General features: G+C 36.9%; 2 protein-coding genes across 3 annotated transcripts in view; one reads left to right on the top strand and one right to left on the bottom strand.

The window, feature by feature from the left end:
• Positions 1 to 398: 398 nt before the first annotated feature.
• On the bottom strand, positions 399 to 16616 carry Aasdhppt (aminoadipate-semialdehyde dehydrogenase-phosphopantetheinyl transferase). 2 transcript variants are annotated; one of them, XM_050133187.1, is made up of 7 exons: positions 16353 to 16616; positions 15876 to 16101; positions 10958 to 11079; positions 10234 to 10395; positions 9233 to 9304; positions 6473 to 6649; positions 399 to 3265 (listed from the first exon to the last, which is right to left on the bottom strand). In XM_050133187.1, the coding sequence occupies exons 1-6, from the start codon at positions 16533 to 16535 to the stop codon at positions 6485 to 6487; spliced, it is 930 nt and encodes a 309-aa protein (XP_049989144.1). In that variant the 5' UTR covers positions 16536 to 16616; the 3' UTR covers positions 399 to 3265; positions 6473 to 6484. The 2 variants fall into 2 exon arrangements, with proteins under 2 accessions (XP_049989144.1, XP_049989143.1); XM_050133186.1 differs by lacking the exon at positions 399 to 3265 and having other exon boundaries at positions 6139 to 6649.
• A 127-nt stretch (positions 16617 to 16743) lies between these two features.
• Kbtbd3 (kelch repeat and BTB domain containing 3) overlaps positions 16744 to 19742 on the top strand; it is a 45574-nt gene continuing 42575 nt past the window's right edge. The window contains exon 1 of the mRNA XM_050133182.1: positions 16744 to 16939. The gene's annotated coding sequence lies outside the window, so the exon portion shown is untranslated. The remainder of the gene's footprint in view (positions 16940 to 19742) is intronic.

The following is a 19742-nucleotide window of genomic DNA, read 5'->3' as shown; positions in this document are numbered from 1 at the left end:
TGAAGGTCTCTCAGCAGTCACTGGCTCTGGTCCATATTTTAGATTATTATTTTCTCTTCGAAATCTATTTGTTTTCAAGAGAGAGACAGAAAGTGGATAGATAAAGATGAGAAAGGAGATGGAGAGGATCTGACAGTAGAATGAGGTAAATTAGAAACAGAACATATTATATGAAAAGAAAATATATTTTCCATAAAAGAAAAATGTATCTATTTTAGCATTTGTTTCTTTAGCAATATGGAACCTAAGCACATTTAATTTATAGTAATGTGTAGGAAACACTTTACTATATATTGATCATGAGTTATATGGTGAAACCTACTGCTCCACTATGCAAATGAAGCTGCAACATCTGCAGTTAGAAGGGATCTCTGTAAAGTACTGGACATGAGTAAATATCCTACTACAATTCAAAAAAGCTTTTTAATTAAAAATGCCAATAATTTTAAAGTCTATACAAGCAGTTACACTAATACCAATATTAGCATCAAGTTGAGTCATCATAATTTATTATTGCTATTCTTGAGATGTGATTTACAGTATTGTGTAGGAAGGATTATGATTGATAGTCAACCATTATTTTTATTACATAATAATTTTAAAACTGCCTAAGACTGTATATTCTAAATAAAGGAAGGAGAAAGAAGAGTGTATGTACCTAATATTAATAATACAGGGATTTCTCTTATACTTTACTCATCTAATATACACTTAGCACTATGAAATAGGTATTATAACTCACAATTAAAATACAGAGCTATAGAGTCTCAGATACATTCAGAAATTTACTTAAAAATTATAGAGAAAACACATGAAAAATACTGGCTTGAATTCAGAATTAACTGATTTTTAATTTATTAATCTTTCCACTAAATCACATTTTCCTTCATTTTGAAAACATTGCAACTTTATTTTTTAAAATTGCAGTAACATCCTTTTTTACTTTTTCATTTTGATTTATAATAAATTTATATGTATCTAATGTTTTCTTTACATTTTAAGTGGTATTATGTTTACAGTAAAAGAAACTATTTTTTATTTACCTTTTTATAATCTCATACATGAGTACTGTGTTGACATTCTTTCCATTCACTCCTACTTCTTCCCTTGTTTCCTTATTTCCTCACCACGTCTCAAATTCATGACTTTTTCTTCTTTAATTATGTATGTATATATAATTTAACTTAGTAAATCTGTTTAGTGTTGTTCTAGCTATGTATGTGTTTAAGGCTGACCACTTGGTGTTGGATAGTTTATCTGGAGGCATATCCCTGGAGAAGACTGATTCCCCTTCTCTTAACAGCCATTAACTTCCTGTAGCTCTTCATATGGGGTGGAGACCTGTAAGATTCCCTGACTTATATTGACATGTCCACTGGTGTTGTCACTGGATGGGTATTATTTAAGTGTCTGTAGAGGATCCATGGGTAAAAGTGTCGGTTAGGAACAGAAGACACTATCGTTAGCCGATGTCCTCTTCTGGCTTTTGCCATCATTCTGCTCCTTCTTCTATGATGTTTCCTGACTCTTATGTGTAGGGACTGTGTTGTAGATATATTATATGAGCTTTGGCATCCCATGTTCAATTGTTCTCTGCATTTTTACTAGTTGTAGGTTTTTGCAAAGGTCTTTACTGGAAAAAAAAATAGAAGGTGCATCTTTGATGGTGGTAAGAGCAACATTTGGCTGTGGAAAGAGTCTTTAGAATGCAGTTATTAGTTATGCTGTCTTAGAAAAGGGCAGTTGTAGTTTCTCATCGAGGCTCCATGCATAAATAGCACCAAGCATGGATACCCTTCTATTGATCAGGCTTTAAGTTCAATTGGATAGTTGTTGATTACTCAAAAGATGTAGGTGCCACTATTGCTACCTTGCAGATATCTTGCTGTGCTGGTCATTGTGACTCATCAGTGTTAAAGATGGATAACACTTTTAATTGCTTTTCTTCTTTGGAAGCTTGCATAGTACCTTTGAATATTATGAGAGCTAGCATAATACCTTTGAATACTTTGAGAGCTAGTCTCCATCTAGGAGGCTTGCAGGTCAGTTTCAGTTTGATTCTTGCAAGTTTGAAGTGTGTACTGTTTCTATCAACCTTCAGGTTCTGAGATGTAGCCAAGGGCGACATCAACAACCTATATTGTTTTGCCAGTTACATGTTTGATAGGAAATTAGTATCTAGAATATGCAAAGAACCAATAAAACAAGTGACATATTTAAAAATGGCTTATGGGTCTGAGCAGAGAGTTAACAAAAGAAGGAATAATAATCTATAAAGTATTGAATAGTTTTAGCAATTTGGGCAATATGAATTAAAACTTTGAGTTATTGCCTTATTATGCATTTCTTTTGTTATGTCTAACTGTTTTGTAGATAAAAAGCACTTATTAATAGCCAGTCAGCTATCTCTGTTGACTTTAATCTTCTGAAGACTTTAATATATCTATTGTGGGCAACTACTGGGGATATCACTACACCAAAGACTCCTGATTGTACAAACACATGGGGACAATATAGCTTGTGATACTCTGAAGTCTCTATATTAGCTTTCTCTTTCACTCCATATTTTACTACACCAGGTTGTTAGATAGTTCTTCAGACCAATGAATTTCCACAATGGAAAGGATTTCTAGACACAAGGAAATGTATACAAATGATACAAAATAAACAACATGGAAGGTCTTTTATTTCTCTGGGAAAAGAGATTGCTAGCAATTCCTAACTCAGAAAAGTCAGTATCTGTGGATTTGGTGGCTTTTTTTTGAAGCACATTTACTGATTTTATTTGTAGTAAAGTTAATTAAATATATGACCTAATGAATCCATGTTTATTTTTAGCATAGAATCAGAACAAACTATTATAAACCTAATAACTCTTAATTGTGGTAATAATGACCTTTAAATATATCTACTGCAGGATTTGCCTATCATATATTCCAAAATATGATCATATGAGAAAAAATAAAATTTTCATCATTGTTCACTTTGTCTCTCAGGTGAACTTATGTAATTTCAATAAAATAAGATCTGAACCTCCAAGGCAATAAAGAAATAGCTCAACAATAAACATTAAAAGGAATGATTTTTTTCATTTACCTCTCCAGTGCAAGCACAAATATATTAGTTTCTATCTAATCTCTTCAGAGATTGAAATCATCAGTGAAGTCTTGGAGAAAAGCCATTCATAGTCTTTTAAAGTGAGCCATTTTCCCATTAAGTTAACATGCTGCAGTTCACAAACAATTTACCTTGGGCTTCTGTTAAACTGAAACAAAACATTTAAAGTAAAAAATTATCATTATGTATGAAGTAAAAACACGTCCTCTGGAAATCAAAGTGGTAAAATAAAAGCACTGGTTCTAATTGTACCAAGGCTATGATTTGATCCAAAAGGTAAGTTGCCTAAGGCAATATGAAAATAGAAGATTTGAGTACTATGTACAGTGGATCTTCAGCTAGTGAAAAATAAATACTGAATTCCTATTGAGCAAATATATGGTCAGTAGCTGCAGGGAAGATCCAATTTCCAAAGGAAGTAATTTCCTTCACTATGTAAATGCTTGCCAAGATGCTACATTAAGCAAACCTAGCAGGAAAAAGAAGTTGTATAGGGCTCCTATTTCTTTCTTGATGTCACTATCTCTGGCTCTTTATCCTCATATTGGTATATGTTAAATAACACACAAGGGCTAGGCCTGCTGCTGCAATGTAAAATGGAAAAGATGAATAGATAGGGGTCCTTATCCTCTTTGCAGCATTTTGAAGCTTGGAAATAGAGAGAGTAGAGGATAGGAAGCTAGCATTTGCTTTGAGCAGAAAGCAGTCCTGTACATTATTAGGAGTGCTGTTCCACATTCAGAGCTCTATCGTTTAAATTCTGTTACTTCCAGTTTCTAGGTCTACCACCTTGTGTGAAGTACTTGGTGCTTCAGTTTCCTTACATGTAGGGTGGAGTAATAATGAAACACTAGAGTTAATAAAGATAAGCTTATGAAGTAATCCCTGATTAAATATGATGTGCTGTCTCTAACCACTATAAGTTGAATATTGGATTTATTTGCTTTTTCCATTTCATTTGCTCATTGTGATAATTGTTTTACTATACAGATGAGAAAATTGATGGACCCAAAATCCGAACTTCTTGCCAAATGATAAATAGTAAGTGATGAAATTAAATCTAATTGAAATGTTTATATTTTTCTACACATGCCTATTTATTTTACAATATCTATATAGGATTTTACCATTTTTCAAGACATATAGGTATTAAGCCTTTTATAGAGAATTAACCAAGCATCTCTAAATTCAGAGAGGTTCTATGGAATTGGTTCATATAATTATAGAAGCTGAGAAGTCTTGAGTTAGAGACTTGGGTAAGTTAATATTTAATGTCATCTCAAGTCTTAAGATCTAAGGATCATCACTAGGAAACCAGGTGTTGTGTCATTTCAAAAGCCATCAGCATGTGACAGAAAGATTCAATGCATCAGTATCTAGTGCAGACAAGGAAAAGGGCCAAGCTTTTGGTTGAACCACTTCTGAAAGCAGGATTCACACCTGTAGCGGGTACAGCCTTTTGTTATATTCAGATCTTCAGTTGACGTGATGAAGGCCACCTCCTCTGTATGCTGTGAATATGTTTTATTACTATTGCTTAATAAAGAAGCTATGGCAGTGCAGAACAGAGCAAGATGAAAATTCAAAGCAGAGATAAAGGAGAAAAGAAGGCAGAATCAGAGAGATGCAGTGTAGCTACCAAATGAGACATACTTAATGGAAAAGAAGGCAGAATCAGAGAGATGCAGTGTAGCTACCAAATGAGACATACTTCCATTCAGTGATACACAGATTAGTGCAGATGGGTTGATTTAAGATGTAAGAGTTACTTAATAAGAAGCCTAAGCTATTGGCCAAGCAGTGTTTTAATTGATATAGTTTCTGTGTGATTGTTTTGCGTATGGGCATCTGGGAAATGAACAAGCAGTCTCTGCATGTGCACTCACATGTGTGAGGACCATCTGTTTGATGTCTATCAGTTGAAATGTTGATCTCATCCAATAATATCATCAAACAACATATCCAGAATAAGATTTGTCCAGAGGTCTATAAGCACTCTAACCCAGTCAAATTGGTGTACAAAATTCACCAATCCACATGCTTACAAAGACAAATAACCTAAAGCTCTTAAGACATTGTATAGTAAGATTTTTTCCCTTCTTTTAAAAATGGGGTTCACAGGTTCTTATCAGCTCTCTGGAAACTATAAACTGACTTGATCCTGTGGATGCCACTTCAATTATATTCTTTACTGTAATCAACAGTTTAAGTTTATTAAGTAAAAACAGATGAAGATAAACAAGAGGTTCATAAAAAAAATAACCAGTAATGATAGCATATCAACCTCATTTGTAATGACATAAATGCAAACTTAAAATATGCTATCAATTTCAGTTATCCAGACCAACAAAAGGAAAGAATAAAAAAACAAAACAACCCACCCAATCTTCAGAAAATAAAATTGAGGCAATATCTACAGATGGTACACAGATGGTGGTATGCATACACGACTAACTGAAGTATAAACGGCAATTTTTCAAGGGCACTATAATAACGCATACCAACAATATGTTTAAATCCTTTGAATCATTCATTCCATTTCTAAAACCTGTTTGTAAGACACAATTAAGCATGTCACTGAAAATGCCAGAGCTTTCACTGCACTACCATTTACACTAATGATACAATTAAAACCCCAAAGAGGAAAATTAATACAGTATGGTACATCTTCCTTAAGCCCAGTAGTGTTACCTCAATGAAATTCTCCCAAGCCAGCCTTAGCTTTTCCTTTCAATAGTGTATTCTTGACAGTGGTAAAATATGTCAAACACATTTGATTGATGGAATCTTTGGGGGGGGGGGGTTATTCATCACTAATAAAACAAATGTCACAACTTTATAAAAAATAAACCTGGAAGCTACAGCAGCAGTTTCTGTTACTGCTGTTAGTACTGTAACACTAATGACAACTTAATGCCACATAGATATCACAGAAGACAATATTTTAGAACCAAACTTATGCAGCAACAATAGTTACGAAGAGCAGATGTATTCTCTTAAAACTACAAAACATGTTATCACTTTTTAAAAAGTTAATATAGAATTTATTTAAATAATAGTTTCTGGAACAATAACTCATTTTAGGGTAATTCTCTAAAAATGCTTGCCTTCAGCATGCTTACACTTTACTGTTTTCTTTCTATAAAGCACATTTATCATTGGAAAATTCTGTCATCATTTCTATCAATTAAAGTTCTGGAAAGGAAGATTTAAACATATTCAAAGAAGCCACTGAACTGGAAATCTGCTCTTAAAAAAGCCTTTGGGTCTTTAAAAATGTTTTAATAAAATCTGACCACATCGAGCACTTTATTTAATGAACACAGATTGCCAACCCCCCCCCCCCCCCACTTACTCAGGGAACCTATCACGACTTAGTACCATTTCGTACTAGAATTTCTTCTGTAAAGCAGAAACAGTCCCAAAATGAAGGATCCTCAGGTGTCATGGGAACAGCAGATGCTATCAAATCATTAAAGTTAAGAATGGTAAACTGCCTCTGGGATGGTTTAGAATCATCTTGATATGAACTCTAAGAGAGAAAAGAAACAGAAACAAAAATAGATTGCCCTGTTTTTATTTATACTTCATGTTAAGTGAATGAAGAGTTTTATAATTATAAAATAATTTCAGTTCAGTAATATTAAATCAAGGCTTAGGAAAATTTCTAGATTGTTTTTACTCCTTATACTATTGTTACCAACTTAAAAAAGTGAAATATGAACTTGCTTTTCAAGTTACATAATCCACCACCTACAAAATTTGCTTAAAATAGACTAATGAGATCTGTATGCACGAAGTTTGACTCAGCATCTCAGAATCTGAAGATGCGTAATTTCAGGAGGCAGAATTGGGCCACAGGCAAAATTTTTGAAACACTACTGAAGTATAGGCCTGCTATAACAGATGTGCTGTAACTACACAGGGATGATACTCATTCAAGAAATTATTACTAAGTACCAACAAGGCACCTGACTTCACGTGACAAGCTAATCAGAACACAGAAACATTAAAAACATTGTATAGAATTACCTTTAGGCTGCATGTAGGTGGTATATATGAAATCATAAATGAAGTTCATATTTAAAATTGGGTCAACTTCAAAATATAATTATATATAAGTAAAATAGTACAAAATCTGACAAAATCTAAACTCCAAAACACTTTCAGCACAAAGCACCTCAAATGAGGGCTATCAATTCATATTACATACTTGAACTTCAGACATTAACAAAGTTCAGTACTTATTTATATGGTTTCTAGGCTATGCTAAAATATTGTCCTCTCAATTTTACAGATGGGAAACCGAGGGTCAGGAAAAGCTGACCACACAAGTCAAAAGGTAAACTTTGACTTACAACCTAGTTTTCCCACTATGCACTGCTGCAGGAGGTTCTACTGAAAGAAGAAGTACTGAAAGCACAAACATTTAACTGATGTTGCAAAAGTGGCATATCATTATGGTGGCAACCAACCACTTTTTTTTTTTTTTTACTGGATATGGGGCTTGATCCACAGGAGGAATTTCACACCTGGTAATGCAAAACTGGGTCAAAAGATCATACTGGGGACAGCAAAGGCCCTAGGGCCTGAACCTACAATTGTTATGTTGAACTGTCATGTAGTGAAATTGCCTTCTATTACTTTAATGCCCATCTTTAATGCCCATAGTACTGCTTTCCCCTTTGATCAGGAGTTGTTGTTGCTTTTTTTTTTTTTTTTTTCTGTAATGGGTAACAGTTAACCAACAGACTCATAACTGGTCATGTGCCAAACATAAATAACAGCGAGTGCTCAGCTGTGGATGAAGCCTTCTACAATAACCTCCCCTCATCTAAGGCTCAGGGAACATGAAGAGTGGACAGGAAAAATTTAAAAGCTGGCACATGAAGAAGAAAGCTGTAAAATGTGGACTTCAAGACACGGCATGGTATTGCACCCATCAACTCTTAAGACCTTCACAAAATCAAGCACATCAAAATTCCTACATGAGTAAGATAAAGGTCTCTGAAACTCCATCCTTACAGGGAGAGGTAGACAATCTACTTTGGGGATACGGCTGTCAGTAAAATAGCTCATGACTCAGTGGATCTCCCCATTCCTATATAGAGCAGCACTAACTGGACTTGAGATTATCAATAATGGCAGCAACAACAGAAACCCTACCCTAAAGCACATGAAGCTGGAAAAAAGGCAGAGTAGGGAGTCCAAAGAGAGAATTAGAGGTAATAGATATGATCACAATACATCCTATACACATTTAACATTTTCAAAGAACATATTATTAAAATAAAGAACTATATAAATGTACTCAAGAAAGTATTCAGAGGGAGCATGAAGCTGAATAAGATGAATAACCCAAATCACACTGTCTCCTATCAAGTATCAATTCTAACATTCTAGCCTTCTCAAGACAGTCCAAGACAAAATTCAGTCTTTATTTATAAAAGAAATGCTCTGTGGATTACATCATTTTTCTAGAAGTAATAATGAAGGTGTATGTGTGTGTGCATGTAAAACAAAGGCATACATTTTGTTACTAGTATTCCACAAAGAAATTGCACACAACTACAGCTATATGTAGATTGAGTCTTGGAGTTTTCACCATTAGAAATATAAACAGACTATGACTGAAAATACAGAAGACCAATATCATATGAAGTCTCACATAAACTCTGGAAACAATTTATAATGCTAGGAGTAAGTTTAATTTGTAACGTGATTCCACTATCGACCAACCTGGTGACCTTTATATTCAATACATCCCCAATTCACCAGGAAATAAATTCTTGTTATAACTAGGATAGTGATGATAATGAATTTCTACTGAAAATTTGATAGTACTATCAAAACTTTACTTTGCAATGTTTAAGGATATCTAAATATAAGGCTAACAAGATCTTGTAAGTTTTTTGTGAGTGTATAAAATACCAGATAATTTAAAAAATTTTGATAATATAAAACCTTGTAAACTAGAAGCTCGTGAATCAAACAAAACCCCAAGACTTCTGACCCCCTAACTCAAGGTAAATTAGAATTTTCTTCAATAAAAGCAAAACCATCATTTAATCATTCTTATTTTTAGCAAGATTTTTAAAAGACCATAAAAGCTTACATTCTGTTGTCTAGATCCATCAGGTTTCCTAACAGCCACTGCAACAAAATGGTGCTCATCTATTTTACTTTCCTAAAGAAAAAAAAAAGATAAATGCAAATTATAAAACATAAATCAAGACTTCTTTTTACATTTCTAAATCTTATTTACTTTATACATACCTCTACCACCTTCCCTCCAACAAACGCACGCACGCACGCACCTCTCTTGGAACCATGTAACATGTAAGCAAGATTAAGTACTTTATTCACTAACAAAGTATATGCCTTGTTAATTTCCATTGTGACTGTGCTGGCTAGTTTTGTGAACTTGACACAAGCTAGAATCATCAGAGTCGAGGGAGTGCCACAATCGAGATAATACCTCCACAAAACTGAGCTTTAGGCAAGCCTGTAGGGCTTATTCTTAATGACTGATATAAAAGGGCCCAGCCCATTGTTGGTGGTGCAATCCCTGGGTTAGGGTTCTAGGTTCTTTAAGAAAGCAGCTGAGCAAGCCATGGGGAGCTAATAAGCAGCTCTGCTTGAGTCCCTATCCTGACTTCTTTTAGTAATGGACTAAGACATGGAAGTGTAAGTCACACAAACCTTTCTCTTCCCCGCTGGCTTTTGGTCACCGTTTCATCATAGCAATAGTAGCCCTAACTAGGACAGACAGGAACATTTTAAAACACAAGTCCCAAGCCTTCTTATTAATACTCGTTTTTTGGGTTCTTTGTTGTTGTTTGAGACAAGATTTCACCAAGTAACTGGCTGGTCTGTATACCAGCTGGCCTCCAATTCACAGAGATCCCAAATGCTTAGGTTAAAAGCAAGCACTACTACTACTTGCTAGTTTTAATAATTAGATTTATGTTATACACTTTGAATCTATTCATAATCAAGACAGACATACACTCATAACTGCTCACATTCTTCTTGTAAATATTAGGAACATCACAGATTCCTCACACATATAAATATGCAAAGTCTTAGCTATAACAATTACAATAAATTTCTTACCTCAAAAGCCCATTCTTTTTCTTCTTCCCCATCCAAGAACAAACGTGTTTCCTTATAAACCTGGCCTATATCCAAGTTTAATGGAGATATATCAAATTCAAGCCTCTGCATTTCAAATCCCAATCCAACACCAATAGCTTTTATGAAGCTTTCTTTTAGTGCCTACAAGGAAAACGGACATTATTCTCTTGAAGTATTCAATAACTAAAACTTTTCAGAACATTTACAAATATAATACATTTGCATTTCTAACCATGTTTTTATTTTTTCCTTTGCTTTGCTCATTATAACAGAATTGGAAACAAATAATGCTAGTAGTATTCAGATAAATTATTTATGATATCTCAAATGTAAACTATAATGACCAAGTAGTGTCACCCTCAACAGGTTGCTAAAAGAATTAAACTATAAAGACACTGAAGTGACATCTTCTGTTAATTAAGGCTCATATGCATCAGTTTAATGCAGATTATGAGTAAATAAAACTTTAGCTTTAAAAATAAGCTGTCTTCTAATTGCACATTACAGGTTAAAATTTCTCAAAATAAATGGTATAACAATATAATATAAATAATAAAAAAATACCAAAGTTCTCAAGGAATTTGTCCATTTAAATAAAGCACTGCATGATAGTATCAGGAAACCAAGTCTTTCATGCATATTTCTAGTGAAGACAAGGAAATTATTATACATTATTACTGTTAAAATCACAAAGAAATTATACCCAGTGCCGGTAAAACATATCCAGCTGAGTCCATTCATTACTAAAACTTCTGATTGTATCCCACTCCTTGTTGGTAAACTTTCTTTTCATAATATGAAAGAATTCTGGAATAGAACCACGACCTGTCAAATCAGAGAATATAAAAATAAAAATAGTCATTCTATTCAAAAGGGAAATAAAAACAAAATTTAATAAGCTGTTTATCATTGAGGCTACGGAAGATCACTTAAAAAGGAAAGTCAATTTATACAGGCAATAATTCTAAAAGAGGCTGGAATGTAGTTCAGTGGTAGAATGCAAGCCTGGCATAAGCAAGACCCTGAAATGAATTCCTACTACCATAAACATCAAAAACAATAAGAAATACACTTACATAAAATATCAGCATATCAAAATTAGGTAGGAATTAAAAATAACTCACCATGACCACCATGGGTTAACCTAGAAGAGTTCATGAAATTGTGAATTAAGTAATTAAGGAGAAAAAAAAACAATTTTTTCAAAAGATGCTCTCAAAAACTTAAGACTTGGCAGTCAAACTTGTTATAAATATTAAACAAGTAAAACAAAATTTCTTATATCTGACCAAATACTTTTCAGAAAACCAAAGCAAAATTTCTATGCTATATTTGGTTTTTAAATTTTTAACCTATTACATCACTAGGGGGAAAAGAAAATAACTGTCTTATAATAGCTTGCAACTAGAAGTCAGTTAAACAACGCACACTGTTTAACCAAATACCTCTCCCATAGTGAGTCAGGGAAGAAAACATTACAAATCAGTTCTTGTGCAAAGATGTTTATGGATCCCCTGTGCTCCCACTTCAAAAATAGACCCTTTCTGCTTAACCCACAAATATCTGGTGCTTCAGACTGCAACAATGATTCTCATTCATTTTCAAGCACTGAAATATTATAATGTGATCTTTAGAGTCCTATAACAGGGAAATATTACCATTTGGGGACGTGGATGGAGCTTTTTAGTAATCTAAAGCTCATTTTCACCTTACTAAGAATTACTAGAGCATTTCAATAAAAACTAGTTCATTCACCGATTCTGGCCTTTACTAGCTTCATAAATACCATCCCAGAGAAAGCCTTAAAAAGAAGGGGCGGAGGAGATGGCTCAATGGGTAGCTTGCTTAGCAAGCATAGGAACCTGAGTTTCAATCCTCAGCCCCTGTGAAAAACAGGCAAGTATAGCAGTCACCAGTGTCTGTAAGCCCAACAGGCAAGTATAGCAGTCACCAGTGTCTGTAAGCCCAACGCTGGGGGAAAAAGCACTTGTCAGGGTAAAGGTGTGAGAAGAAGCTGATCCCAGGAACTCAATGACCAGTATCCAGGTTTAGTCAAGGGACCATGTCAAAAAACATTAAGGTGGAAAGTGACAGAAGAACATACCTGATGGTAACCTCTGGCCTCCAAATTCACACACACACACACACACACACACACACACACACACACCATCCAAAACCACAAAATTAAAAAGAGAAACATTTGTTTTTTAATTAACTCTGGTATAAGTAGCATATATAAAATCAAGAGAGAAACATTTTAACTCGGATTTGGAATATTTCATTCTTTGTATGAAACTAGTTTTAATGGTGTAATAAACAAAACTCATAAATTTAAGACAAGCCTGTTTTTACCATGTCATTTTGTCTGTTTTTTTTTAAGTTTTCCACTTAGAACCTACAAGAATTCCTTTAATTTTTACCTAAGTATAAAGGCAATCAGATAAAAAATAGGAATATATTAAAAAACTATTAACATACAAGGAAGTCAAACAATCATATAAATCATTATTTAAGCCTGAAAAAATACCAATGAGTATAGTTTGCCAAATATTAAAGCAGAAGATAAATAGCAAGCAATGGGAAGTCCATAAATACTTAACTAAAGGCCAGCAGCACCACCCTGTGGTTTAATGGGGGAAAGCGCATTAGCCAAGTATTTTTTTAATCCACTTTACATAGGAAATTAGAAGAAAAACTATTAGACAATCCCAAAAGAAAAACAAATTTGTCCCGCAAAATATCAGCATAATTACTGAGCATACGTGCAGGAAAATTCTTAACACTACTTGTCTATACTGATGTCTACTATAATAATCATCCTACTGAATATTTAATCATCCTACTGAATATTAAAAACATGTGTAAGAAAGGTGAAAGACTAGAAAACATGTGAACTCTCAGTTAAGTTTAGAAAAACTTGATCCTTCTTAAGCGTTTAATTAAAGGAGTAGTTATTAAAGGAGAATGTCAGATACTAACTTGTTCTATGTAATCAAGATCACACAACTAAAAAATTGTTGTAAACATAATAACCCAAAACAAAAATCATCAACAAAACCCTTAGCTACTATTCTACTTATTAAAAAACATTCTAATGTACTACCAGAACCTCAGAGCCCATCTACATCACTCTCAAACAGGGTCTCCAGTACAGTACTCCATGTAATAGAATAGCATCTCAGTTAACACTCACCATTCAGCTATGAAGAAAGTTCAAAATTAGCAAAGTGCATACCACCAAATCATGGAAAACTGAGTTCAGCCATTAGAACCCACGTGAAAGTGTGGTTGTATGGCCTGGAGTATTACTGCTGAGGAGGAGAATGTAGGAACCCTAAGGCTCACAATGGCTAACCAATGCAGTTTAATTGCTGAGCTACAGATTTAAAAGATTCTGTTTCCAGAAGACTGGTGACATTTCAGAGGGAAACATCAGCTGTGGGTTGCTGTCTAGCCTCCATACATAATATTGGCACCATAAGCATACATATACAAAAACTCAAACAAGCTGGGTGGTGGCGGCGCACACCTTTAATCCCAGCACTCGGGAGGCAGAGGCAGGCCTGGTCTACAATAGCTAGTTCCAGGGCAGGAACCAAAAAGCTACGGAGAAACCCTGTCTCGAAAATCCAAAAACTCAAACAATAAAATTATTCACGCTTCTCAAAGACTATGGGAGCTACTTAGGGAAGGTGGAGGGATAAGCAATGTCTATCTAACTAGAAGCAATAAAAGAGCAGCAAGGACTGAAAACGATGATCAAAGAAAACAGAAAGAAATGAGAAATGGTAGATGCCTACGAAGGGAAAGCAGAAAAGAACAAGATAACATGGTTATATTCAGGAGTTCTGATTCTATGTGTAATGAGAACTTACTTCACAATTTTAAAACTGATGTCCATATCTCAAAATCACTCAGCTCTGTCTGAAGAATCACTTAGGAATGTATACTAATACTGAGGAAGAAAGAATGTGAGAGGAAACAAGAAATAGGCTGTGACTCTTTAATATCCGGGCCTATTTTATACCAACTACACTTAATTTATACTTATAATTCAATAGCTCCTCTAGAGATCAATTCCTATAACAACATCTATTTTGGGATGTGTGTCAGATACTTGCAATGTAGTTCAGGATGGACTTATAATCAGTCTGCTTCTACTTCCAGAAGTACAGAGAATACAGATGTGTGTTAGTACAACTAGCAAGTCATTTTTAATTATTTAAAATTAGAATTGCTTCTCAAAATATTAACTTATTTTTATATACATCTAAAATATTTTATAATAAATTCATACATGAAAATGAAAACCATGCAATTAGAATTCTTACTTCTTCCCAAACTTTATTTTGTAAATACTGCCAAATTGAACAATTCATAAAACTATCTTTTTTACACCCGAACCTCCAAACATTTTTAACAGTAAATGAAAATTAGGAAATGAGGACAAAACTTGACCAGGCAAACAACATTCTCCCTAAGCATTGGAATTTCCACAACTTGTGCTAGGATCTCAAAGTCTAAATCTACTTAGGAAATGAGCTGTACTTAGCCATCATAGGTAATACGAAAAATGACTTCCCACATTATATCTGACATTATAGACACAAAATGTGGATAATAGAATTGTCTCTTTCAATATGCTAATGGTACTCCTCCATGTTGACTATATCTCAAGAGTTAACAATGCTTGGTAAAGAGTAGTTTCCCTTCTATTCAACACTACATCTTCCATCTTTTAACAAGACTGAAGAACATTCCTTGATCAGCTGCTTCACCTATCCTGGTCTAATAAATCACCAGAGAAGCAAACTGGTGTTTATTTCCTATTCACTTAGAAAGGATGATCCAATCACAATTTGAAAATCAGTCGGATGGTAATGACCCTAGCCCCAACAGAATGTATCTCTTCCTTTGTGATACTGAGCATATAAACTTTGAGCCAAATAAACCGTGAAGGGAAAGGCTTTAATCAAACTTTCTGGGGGTCAAAGATTTAATAAAGCATTAGCAGGATTTTCAACCTCTGCTCAACTACCTTCTCACCATTAAAAACTTCAATTAGTAATGGCTTAACATTGCATGAAATCAGTTGTAAAATCTGTTTGTTTCCAGGCAGACACTGTTTATTAGTAAAAACTTATTCAGTACTGACCACAGTTAACACTGCACGAAACTGGTTGTAAATCTGTTTATTTCTAGGCAGACACTGTCTTGTGCTGTCTTCCTTCTCAATGTTAGTGGCCTCTCCACTAACTTCTAGTTAGAGGAAAAGCTAGTGTGAAGATTTCCCCTCTTCATCCTGACTCCTCTGCAGTAGCAGTTAATTTTGAATAAGGCTTCTATAACACCAGGTCATTTCTCTGGAGCTGCGTTTCAATACAGTTAGTTACCTTCAAAATTCATGTTGGAAATTTACTTGCAAAATACAACAGTATTGGAAGGCCATAGGTGCACCTATAGAGGAAATGTAGCTGTAGGTGGTTAAAATGTGCAGTAACTATAGAAATTAAGTACGGCAAGTGTCTGTACTTACAGGGCATTCTGGTCTACAATTGTCTAATAGTTAAGATCTGAGACATAACTCACTTTACTACGACATAAAAATGAACCATTACCTGGGAAACTAGTCTTCATTATATCAATGCCAACTTGTAACTCAGCTTCTGCAGCAAGAACTGCAAAGTCCCCTTGGTGAGAGATATTAAAGTTGAAATTGGGATAGGGATTCAAAGAGTCTTTTGCAAGAACGGGCTTTCCTTTTGAAGTTCTTTGCAGACGAATATGATCCCAAGGGATATTCAATTTCTCTGCAACTAATTTCCTTATCATCAAACGACCGGCCTGTTAAAAGACATAAAAACCCACGGTACATACTGTGTATTTGGTAACTTCCAAGCTTTTAACTTTTAAAGCATATGCATTACTAAACAAACGATTACTACGGACTCCAGTTTTAAGTGGACGGCCCTCCCCAGGCAACATCCCAGGAGAGGAGGCCTCAGACACAAAGGCGGAAGCAGGTCGCGCACGCCGGAGCCCCCACCCGGCTGGAGACTCCTGCCCGCCTCCCCACAGCCGCAGGCCTCGAGTACCATGGCCGCCTTGGCGTCCCGGGCAAACACGAACTGGCCTATGCGCTCCTTCTCCTCGGGCTGGATCGACCGCACCGCCAGCAGCCATTCGGCTCGACTCGGCAGCCAGGTGCCGCAGGAGAAGGCCCAGCGAACGCCCTCCATGGACGGCACCACGCAGAGCCTCTTGGCGGGGAACACCATGCGCCTCACAGCAACTGCCGCTCTCCAGGCCGCTGGCGCAAGCGGGGCTGACCGAGGCCTCTGCTTCCGGGTCTGCGCAAAGGGACTCCACCTCCTTTCTGGCGTCCGCACAAAGAAGTTGGGCGCCTGACTGTGACGTATCCACAGCCGGACGGGCGCTGGGCGTGGTTTATGATGCTCCGCCCCCAACCCGAAGGTCGCGTCGGGAAGAGGGCAGGGCTGATGGGGGCGGTGTCGGGGGGGAGAGGCGGCTCTGAGTTCCGCCGCACAGCGTGACCTCTGGTGAACGCGGCTCTGGAGCCACTCGCAGTGGAGGACGAGCTAACGGGACAGCCGCACGAGCCAACCACAGCCGGGGCGCTCAGGCTGGACCTGGGTGGAGACTTCGCGCACTGCGGTTGCAGGTGGGTGAGCTGCGGGGTCTGAGAAAGAGGGCAGTGGAGTCTTCTGGCGGGGCAAGGGGCCTGCGACCCTCGGCCTCGGTGCAGCCGGTGGGCGCTCCGAAAAGGGAGGGTCTACAGTGAGGAATCCGCTGCCCCGGGAGTTGTGCGTGGCGAAACGACCCTCCCCGTAACTCCCTGTTACCCCAAGCCCTCCGAGAGCCGCCTGGGTACAGGCCTTTCAACTTTCACACGAGTCCCGCAAGAGTTTAAGTCACGGCTCCGTGCTGTTCTTAGACTTGATACAAAGTCACAGGGGTGCTTTCCTGTTTCCTTGGTTACTGTTGTAAATAGATGTTGGCGGCTCTTCTGTCAACGTACACTTGAGCAGAGACTTCCCGGAGTTCGAGTCCAAGGAAAAGTTGATCTCTGGAGAGGAATATGGACGCTGCATTTGATGGTAGATAGGTGCCATGCTGATTCAGCTTATCCAGTTAGGACTATTGCTTAAGAAGAGCCTCTCCGCCGACGCAAATAATTCCAACCATACCAAATTAGACCGAATGCCCATGTTTAGTGCATTGTTTTTGGGTGGCTCCGGGAAAGCATGGAGAGGGGAAGAGGAAACAGGTGACCACGTGAAACGAGGAGACCACGTCTTAATTCTCTGGGGAGCAGTTTAAGTAGCTTGTGGGAGTGGACTTGACCTTCCCTGGAGAGGTGGGCTATAATATTCCAGACTCTTTGTATAAAGGGGTGTTAGGGAACTGGGGTGATGTTTTTGACCAAACATTTGTAATATTATAATGGGAGCTTCATCCCAGGCCCTGGAATCCGTCTTTGGAATACTGGGCAGGAAACTCCATTTCAAGCCCTCTCCCCTGGGAGTTGCCTTAGTCCATACTCCACTCCAAGAAAGCCGGCCAAATGGTGACCCCCAGGGAGGGTCAAGAAAGCCCGCAGTCTAGTTTGGTCTGATTGGAATTATTTGCATTGGCAGTGAGAGGCCCATCTTAAGAAATATTCCTAACATCCCCCTTAAGACTGCCAGGAAAAATCTGGAAAGGCCAGCAGTACTCTAATCTACACAACCACTGCCTATTAGTTATGTACTCTTGAAGACGGCTTTAGTCTGATCCTTCTTGTTCCCATTAACATTTTTGTGATACGACACGCCCCCTCGACTTGGGTTTTTTTGGAGTGTGTACTTACAGACTACTATCTTGATACAGCATCTTGCCTGTTAAAAGCATGAATGGGATGCTATTTAAGAATTGAAGAGAGTTCACAATGCGACACGGTATCTGCAGCATACAGAAAAAGCTACAGTAATCAATGTGAGGATGAATAGATAAGTAAGCAAGTACTAAAGCCCATGACAGTAAATATAATTCACTTATATTTCTGCTTTGCGTCTTATGTAATTAAGCATGGTATTGCAGTGTATCATTGCATGTGTTTGTAATGATAGTATGGGCAGCTTGAGTAGGGCTAAACAGGAACATGACTAGGCTCATCAGGACTGGAAATGATGGAACTAGAGTATTGTCAAACATGTTTTTCTGGATAAGGAGTAGAAAAATACAGTGGTACCTAGGGGAGAATAAGAAGTCCAAGGGATGGACTAGTCTTATTTTGTTTGATGTGATTTTAAAGAGGAGAGTTCTGGAATATGCATGCTATGAAAAGTGTCTTTTATTGGGTGTGGGTTTACAAGGTCAATGAAATAAAGAAGACACAGAGGCTCTCTGGAATGAATTTTTAGCCTTCCCAGCTGCAAGTGGGTCTCTGGCAAACTTACCCCTGCTGCTTTGCAAAGGGCTTTTTTTATTGTTATACAATTCACACCTTAAGCAAGTTAATTTCTATATACTAAAACCTCTTATCTATGCCTTCCAAAGAGACCATGCCAATGCAAATTCCCAAAAATCATAGGACTGTCACAGTTTGCTGAGTTCTCCTGTAACCAGATTTTGCATAGGCTTTAATCCCTTCAGAAACTCTCAGGTAAGATTTACATACTTCAAACAAAAGGTAGCAGTCAACAAAAGACAGATCAAGGCTAATACTAATATTTCGGAATCAAACCAGCTACATAACTCTGCAGAAACTCACCACAGTGTCTAGCAGAGAAGGAAAATTTGTGTGTGTGCTGTAGAGCTAGAGGTCTGATTACCATTCTAGCAATCACTTTAGAGTCGTGGAATGTCTTCCACAATAATAACTACTCTGTAAATATACTAACAAATAATCTTCCTTCAAATTATCTGTCACTTATGAACTAGAAATATTCTAAGAATGACAATAGCACCAAAATACTGCCATGTTTTAAGTCAGTGGTTCTTGATGTTAGAATCACAGCTATTTTACCTGCTCTCTGCCATCTCTGTCTCCTGGGAATTGTACTGGCCACCTATAATTTTCTAAAACTCGCTTTTCACTTAAGGGCTTTATATATTTTCTCCCACCAGTGATTTAACTTTTCGTCATTTAGGTCTCAACAAGCACATCCACAAAAAGGCTGTAGTGTGTAGTTGATGACAGCAAGGGCTCCAGAGTCTTACTATCTGGGTTTACATTCCGGCTTTCCACTTACTCACTGTATGTGACTTGGATTAGTACTTGAATTAGCAAAACTTCATTTTCCCATCTATAAAGTTAAGGATAATAATAGTATTTGCTAAGTATTAATAAGTAGCTAGAGGAGTTAAAAAGGATACAAGACATGCAAAGCAAGTGGCAGCACATCCTCACTGGAAGATGGAAGGAAGGAAGGAAGGAAGGAAGGAAGGAAGGAAGGAAGGAGGGAGGGAGGGAGGGAGGGAGG

The sequence above is a fragment of the Alexandromys fortis genome, unplaced genomic scaffold (genome assembly GCF_014885135.2).
Source record: "Alexandromys fortis isolate MF-2015 unplaced genomic scaffold, M_Fortis_MF-2015_v1.1 scaffold_517, whole genome shotgun sequence".
Classification (NCBI taxonomy): domain Eukaryota; kingdom Metazoa; phylum Chordata; class Mammalia; order Rodentia; family Cricetidae; genus Alexandromys; species Alexandromys fortis.
This window is presented reverse-complemented; position numbering and strand designations above follow the sequence as displayed.

Coding starts and splice junctions, on each gene's coding strand:
- Aasdhppt (XM_050133187.1), bottom strand. CDS start 16,535: ATGGTGTTCCCCGCCAAGAGGCTCTGCGTGGTGCCGTCCATGGAGGGC. Junction 16,102..16,352: donor GGGACGCCAAGGCGGCCATG/GTACTCGAGGCC, acceptor GTCTTTTAACAG/GCCGGTCGTTTGATGATAAG. Junction 10,396..10,957: donor ATATGTTTTACCGGCACTGG/GTATAATTTCTT, acceptor TTTTCCTTGTAG/GCACTAAAAGAAAGCTTCAT.